Source organism: Limulus polyphemus, unplaced genomic scaffold, assembly GCF_000517525.1.
Source record: "Limulus polyphemus unplaced genomic scaffold, Limulus_polyphemus-2.1.2 Scaffold28, whole genome shotgun sequence".
Taxonomy (NCBI): Eukaryota; Metazoa; Arthropoda; class Merostomata; order Xiphosura; family Limulidae; genus Limulus; species Limulus polyphemus.
The window spans coordinates 1,243,323-1,250,967 of NW_013665638.1; the positions used below are offsets into that span (position 1 = coordinate 1,243,323).

The 7,645-nt window shown below is 30.1% G+C and overlaps 1 protein-coding gene across 1 annotated transcript in view; it reads left to right on the plus strand.

Annotated features, from left to right (window-relative positions):
* Nucleotides 1-7,317, plus strand: part of LOC106459547 (synaptic vesicle membrane protein VAT-1 homolog-like) — a 13,476-nt gene extending 6,159 nt beyond the window's left edge. The window contains exons 5-10 of the mRNA XM_013919177.2: nt 848-951; nt 1,413-1,468; nt 2,639-2,833; nt 4,251-4,340; nt 5,295-5,412; nt 6,200-7,317. Coding sequence (XP_013774631.1) covers nt 848-951; nt 1,413-1,468; nt 2,639-2,833; nt 4,251-4,340; nt 5,295-5,412; nt 6,200-6,210 — 574 coding nt within the window. The 3' untranslated portion in view covers nt 6,211-7,317. The remainder of the gene's footprint in view (nt 1-847; nt 952-1,412; nt 1,469-2,638; nt 2,834-4,250; nt 4,341-5,294; nt 5,413-6,199) is intronic.
* The last annotated feature ends 328 nt before the right edge of the window (nt 7,318-7,645 follow it).

The following is a 7,645-nucleotide window of genomic DNA, read 5'->3' on the forward strand; positions in this document are numbered from 1 at the left end:
ACAGATACTTAATAACTTAATATATACTACTACTACTAAACTACACCCCCACCCCCCACCCCACCCACCACCACACACACACACACACACACACACACACACACACACACACACACACACACACACACACACACACACACACACACACACACACACACACAGTAATAAAATGGTTCCACGGACAAGATTTGTGGAGATACTTGCTGCAAGAAATACTAAACACATGCACAGTAACATTTAAACAAACTTTGTTACTGTCCACAATGGATAGTCTACTTTACTGAAAAGCTATATTTGAAATTAGCACTAATGTATTCTGAACATAAGCAAAACTATTTTTTTTTCATACTGAATCCCTTGTTACTTAACTAACATCAAACTATCCACAACTGGTTACTTGTAGTTGCACATGGTATCACTATCTCAAGATGTAATCTATCAGCAATAGAAAATAACTTCACATATTAATAGTAACCTTGTAGCTATCTTTCTCATGGAAAGACAAAGGGTGCTATTCTAGGTGAATGGCACCAAACAGTTGATAGCTGGAGTAAAACATTCTTGTACAACTTGTGTAGAAACTGCATGCACCTGTGAACATTTAGAATTTCCTACATAAACAAGATGTAAAACGTATGGTACCATTTTTATACCACAGTAGCTTAGTCAGAAGCAACACTAATTGCATGCTAGCATATTGTTAATTTATATTGTCTTGCAGAAATCTTCTTTTAGTAAATCTAATAAACTACATCAACTATTTACGCTACATATAAAGTCATCATTTACATAACTTTCACTTCTGTTTTTTATAGTTAAGTTTAACATTTCATTTTTATACTTTCAGGTTATTTCCTGATGGTGTAGATGTTGTTTTGGACTGTTTGTATGGAGATGATGCAAAAAAAGGGTATAACCTCTTAAAGCCCTTAGGACGCTATATTTTATATGGTAACTCTTTCCATATCAAACTAATTCTTCAGTTTAGTGTTCTGTAATGGTAATATCTGCCTGTTGTATTGAATGGTAAAGCAGATGATGCATAATTCAATACTTAAAAACTAGAAAAGTGTGCCTGCTCCTCCCATATTTCTTTCATTTTATCCAAAAGATGTCTAATTGGATATTTATGGAAGTGCCTCCTTGTGCAAAATATATTTTGTAAAATACTTGTTTGCTGATGCTTGCATTTCATTCATCATAGTCAGTTTTTTTTTTGTTATAACTACTTGGAATATGAACTTTTTTGTCAATACTTAACTTAGATTTTCTTATTTTACATTGTTGTCTTGTATCTTTTTTACATTCCTTAAACTTGTCACATTTTGCTTCCATGTTTAAAGTTGCCAATTAAACTTTTTCAACTATTCTTTATAAATGTGTATAGCTTTTCATTTTTTTTTTTTATACAGGAACATCAAGTTTTGTGACAGGAGAAACAAAAAGCTTCTTCAGTTTTGCAAAATCGGTGAGTACAATAAAGCTAACTTTTTTACCCCTATTCTAGGATCAGTAAATATTACTGGAGTCAAATTATTTGTCAGCATACTTTGTTTTTTATTACTTTACTACATAGAATATGGGATGAACCTAGACACCCCCCCCCCCCTAAGTGGAATATTCTTCTTGTATATTCATGTTTATTTGCTGAATAATTGACATTCTTCCCAATATCCCTACAAAACAATGTGTTAATACAACTAAGATGAAACAAAATTACCTCTTCACCAACACTAACATTTTAATAGGTCTTAAGTCAAATGCAAAACCATGCATGTTCTCATATCTGGCTTGCTCTTCCACAGATTCAACCAGATAAACTGCTATATAATGGCTCTTTTCATAAAGGTTGCAAACATTTTTGGACTAGAAGTATTATAAAAAATAAAAAAAAAAAAAAAAAAAAAAAAAATTGTTATAACATTATATCGAAGTATCTTTATACTTAAGGGAAGTCTTATTGTTATCAAGCCTATTACAGAACTTTCTAGATATTCCTATTATAATAGTGAATTCATTTTTATAGCTAAGTTGTATTTTTCTTAATTGGAAACTTTTGACTTTTATTTACTGGCAAAAGTAACTTTGCAATGGCTGGTATTCACTAACTGCCTTCCCTCTTATCGCTTCTAAACTAGGGATGACTAGTACGGTTAGTCCTTAATTAGCTTTGGGCAAAGTTTACCAAATAAACTACTGAATTTACAAGACTTCTAACTTCTGCTTTACAGGATTTGGAAAATTTAAATTTTACTAATTTATTTTAATATATCATTTTCTCAATCTAGATGAGCTTACATCATATTAGGAAATATTTAGTCATTCTATAAAATAACTGTTTTGCAAACATTAGTGTTGTATTCTAAAAATTACTTTAGTGCCAAGAAACCTTTATTTTGTAAATGAACTACATCCCAGATCAAGTAATTTTTTTTTTTATTCTAACATTTGATTTGATGTTACCAAGAATCTTTGACCTTTTAAGTTTTGCTATTTAATAAGTATTGCTTATATGGTTTATACATCTATATTGAGTATTGAAAAGCTGTTTTAGTATTATGTAAATTTTTGTTGTTGTAATTAAGTATTTGAACAATTTACATGCTAGCCTAAAGTTCCTGTTTTGTAAAACATTCAGTGGTGGCAGGTAGAAAAAGTGAACCCCATGAAGTTGTTCGATGAGAACCACTCTATCTCGGGATTCCAGCTGCGTCGCCTTCTTTACCAGCAAGGAGCTCATGAATATGTTCGTGGAGTTGTGATCAAAATCTTTAAAATGTGGGAAGATGGACATATAAAACCTGTTATAGATTCCACATGGGCATTTGAAGATGTAAAAAAAAATTTACTTTTCTTTTAGATGTAAAGCACCTTTATCATACTTAATAAAACTTAGATAGAAACTTTTTAACAACCTAGTATGGAACTTAGTATAAGTTTAGCATTATCAAGAGCCTTAATGTTCCCCAAAGTGATTCTTATCTGATGGGAGAAGAGACCCTCATTTCTTAGTCACCCACTGTACAATGGAATGAATCTTCACCAGCCTTTCCACCCTATTAATAGGATTTCATAAAACTAAATGTCATGATACTTAGTTAGGCCTCAAATCCAGGTTGTCATGGTGACAATTTCATTGTGACACCTAACATTTTCTCCTATTTTATTTGTGCATAGAATCTAAAACAGTTCTGACTCTTGGAATTTTAACTTTTTGCATTCTTGAAGTCCTAAATCAAACTTTGTTTCTAAAATTTCAGTGGTGAATTCAGAACTTCATGTTTTTTCAGTAATAAGGTGCTTTGGTTGCACATGTTCCTAATTCTGTACCACTTTGTTTTTCTTTCTCTCAATTCAACAAACTAGTACATGTGTTTAGACTTGAATGGGGACCAAAGACAGTTTGGGCAATCGTATCAAATGGTTTATCATGTGATTGATAGCATTGCAGTGAAAGTAAATGTACACTGGTGCCTCAATTATCTGCACTAATCTGAGGAAAGCAAATTGCAGATAAATAAGGCACTAGTGTATCTTTCAAATTAGCCTTTGTTTAATCTAAATAAAATCTTTCAAATGTTCTTAATATCCCATCTTAAATTATCTCTTTACTATCACTTAATCATAAGCTGTCATAATCATAACCTCAGAGTTGGTCACACTATTTCTTGATTACACAAGTTCAATTGAGGCACTAGTGTAAACCCATTATCTGGTACAAACTATGGTGAAGTTAAGCACACCTGGCTCTTAGATCTGAAAATGAGGCTTGTACTAAGAGCATATAATTACAAAATAAATGAATCTTGATTCAAGGAACCTACTAATTCAGATACTCTTAAGTTTACCCTCAACTAAGTTTGAGTTGCTATTATTCATAGCACTAATAGCAATTTCTGTCCCTCTATTTGGCTAATAAAAATCCAGTTTAACTTAATTTTGTAGTTTTAGTTTGTAATGAAGTTTCTAAAATGTCATGTAAAATTTTCTTGACTTTTGCATAATTATACTAAAATATGGTGTTAACATAAGCATTAATTGGATAATACTTGTGGTTAGATTCTTAGATCATATAACATTTCAAACTGTAGATGGTTTTGTTTTATCACTAAAAGCTGAGTTTCTAAACCTGTAATATAAGATGTTAACTTGTCCTTTGAATTTTAGTTCTGCACATCCCAATTTGTGTAGTTTATAAACTTTCTTTCATACGTCAAATCTAGTTTTTGTTCTTAAATTACTTTTTCTAGGTCCCAGAAGCCATGCAAAAGCTACATGATAGAAAAAATATTGGAAAAATAACTCTTGATCCCAGTATGGAACCTAAACCTAAGCTTCAGGTAATTAACAGTTTGTATGTAACTGGTGTTTTTGTTTTTATAATAATTAATAATAATACTTGAACATTCTAAAATAACTGTTTGTAAATGTTAAACTATATCCCAAAACAATACTCGCTTATAATTGGCATGGCAGGGTTTGCCTAGGCCATAAATTCTGGTTATAATTTTTCAGTACTAAAAATCTTCTTTTTAAGTAACCTTGTAGCTCCTACTCTTCTTCTCCCCTTATTTGAAAACAAGCTGTAATATTATGTATCTTTTGTAAAACTGCTAGTAGAAAATGATAGCCTGCCCACAATGATTAGTAACCAGTTCTAGCCTATTGCTATTAAAATAGTCTGTCAAAACAAGTGATCTGTTTGTGTTACACCTAAACTTTTTAGAGTAACTTGTTTAAGAAATATTCATCAAATACTTCTGTGATAGGAAAATGGGCTATCAAAATGAAGAGAAAATACTGTCTTAATTGTTCAGTAACTTCGTGTACATTACTAGAATATATATTTGTCTATTGGGCATGATAACTATAATCATGGTAGACTTTTATTGGGATTAAGTTAAAGCCATTATTGTGAAATAGTGTATTTTGACTAGACCTTACCCAACATTGTTCAATGTTCCTGCTGTGAAGTTTGCAGTACAACCTACTAGAGTAAAGAGACCCTTTACCTTACAACTTTAAATATTCCATATCTTCAATAAACTTATTTCTTGACATTCCAAGCTCACCATTATGTACTGTGTAACTCTAATTTTCATACTTAACCTTAAAGATTTTTTTTATTTCTATGCTGATACACTTAATTTGCTACTTTTATTAATTGTGTGTTCAGGAAGCAATATATAAGTAATGGTGTTTCTTAATATCCAATATCTTTTTGTGAATAAAATGATTAATTTGTAATTGAATCTTTCCAACTTTTGAATTTTTTTTATTTTTTTTTTTTGCAGACCAAAGGTAATAAAGAGAAAGATAAAGAAAATAAAAATGAGCAATCTGCTGGTGAAGGAACTTCACAAGAAGCTACAGATGCTAAGACAGAGGAAGATGATTCTGCTGCTCCACCTTGTAAGGCTACTTATGTTTATGATAGCTTCTGTGTTTTAGATAAATAACACCCATTTAAGAAAACTGGTATTTTATATGTAACATCGTACTAAAGAAACATCTTCATGTAAAATAAGATGCTTGGAATTAGTGTCTTTGTATTAAAGGAAACCTATAAACTTTAACCACTAGAAGAACTTAGTGGCATCGGGTATTGCAGTTGTCACTATTAAATTTCATTATTTAAGTTGTTAAACTTTCCTAATCTTTTATTTTAATATTAATAATTACTGAATTCAGCTTCTTACCATAATTATGAAAGCTTCTAATTTATTTATTAAACTTCATGTGTTTTGAACAATTTAATGACTTTTTCTTTTTTTCTTCAGAATTCTACTAAAATGCATGTGGTAACGAATGTTAACCCAATAAAACTTAGCTCACTGAAATTGGTCATTCAGAAAATTAACTATAGCTACAACCCAGGGGAGTTGTGCTTAATATTTTCATTTGTATGTATAGCATTTCTTTTATCTTCAGTCTTTCTTGACATGTACCTTAGTTTTATAATTGCCTTATGTATTTCCTATTGGTAAAATTTAAATGCACTAAGCCACCTACCACTCTGTAAATGTGACTTCGGGATCCCAATTGTGTAATTCTACAGAAAATGCATTTCTTTTATGATTGGTTTTAATTTTTGGCACATTTGTCAGTATAAAATAAACTTTCACTCTAACTTTAAAAAAATTGGTTATTGCATTATATGTGAAATGAACTAAATATTTTTCTAAAATTCTCCTTCTAGCTGCCAACTAAAGCTTGAAATAACAGTGACAAACCTAAGGCAAAATACTTGCTCCAAATTGAAATCTCCATTCCTATAAATTCAATGCTTCACTTCATAACATATCCTTTTTCTTGTCTGGTAGTTTGTTATTGTACCATTCCCTTGTTTTTCTTTCCTCTAATGTCCTAATATTTTGCCTTTGTGATTTATTCTCAACTAGTTAAATCTGAAAGCTTCGTTTTGTTTTTCTTGTACCAAAATTATAAAGTGTAAACTTAAAGTAACTTTTTTATTAATTTGATAACTTAACTTTGAATTAACACCTTATTAACCACAATATAGAAGCTAAAAATAGTATTTTCTGTTGCAATTTTTTTCTTGTTGTCATAAGTTAATTCCAATATACATACCATGTATAACATTTCTATCTTATGGTGTCAAAACAAAATTCTTCCTGTACAAAACATTCCCAAAGGTAACCTGATGATAATTCTAATTTTTAACGCATCTTTCTCTTCAGTTCACATAAATTAACTTATTATGAACTATACTTGCCACTAGTGTCACAAATCTATATATAACTTTTGGACTACAAACTTCAAGTTAACTGAATAAACAGTAACTTATTTATTGACCAGCTAATTATTTTCATAGTAATTATACTTGCTGTTATCTTTGGTCGTTAGCCTAAAATTAAAATGGAGTTACTAATTTAACTTGAACACATTTTCCAGACTTATGTTTTTGATTTTACACTTTAATATTTGGAAAGATTAGTTGTTTGTATGTAATCATTAGTGTCTTTTTTTGTAGGTGCTTTATTTTCAAGTAACCTAACACCTCAAAGTCTAAGTCATTTGTTTTTGCAGTCTAACTTATTGCTCAATTTATTTTTATACACTTTGTAATTTTCTATATTTATACGTTTAAATATACATTCAAATGAGGTAAACTGTAATATTTATTATGTTTCAGTTTTTCTTTGATACATTCACCCAATCACTGCTGTTGCATAATATTGTACTTTTAATAATGCTGAAATGATCTGTATGTCAAATGTTGCCACTCTCATTGTGGTTATATTTTGATGTTCTATTGTAAATTTGAATGTAAAATAAAAAAACGAATCTAGATTTTTCAGTTGTATTTATTTTGTATTTAGTGTTTAAATAATTGATTTGTAAATTAAATTGCTTTTTTTTATTTTTAACTCTAAAATGCTTGCATTTAATTTACACTGTTTAGGCAGAGTATTCTGGCCAAGTAAACTAGAATGGACAGCAACTGGTTGTAGTAACTACATAACATGCTGTTACCATCAATTCCAGTTCAATTATGTAGTCATTTATTTGTACATTGTATTACAATTAACTTAATATTTGGTCATAAAGAAATCAATGTTGCATTTTATTAAATGAAATAGGCTCCACTCATATTGATGTTTTTCTGGCTTGCAATCAAGTT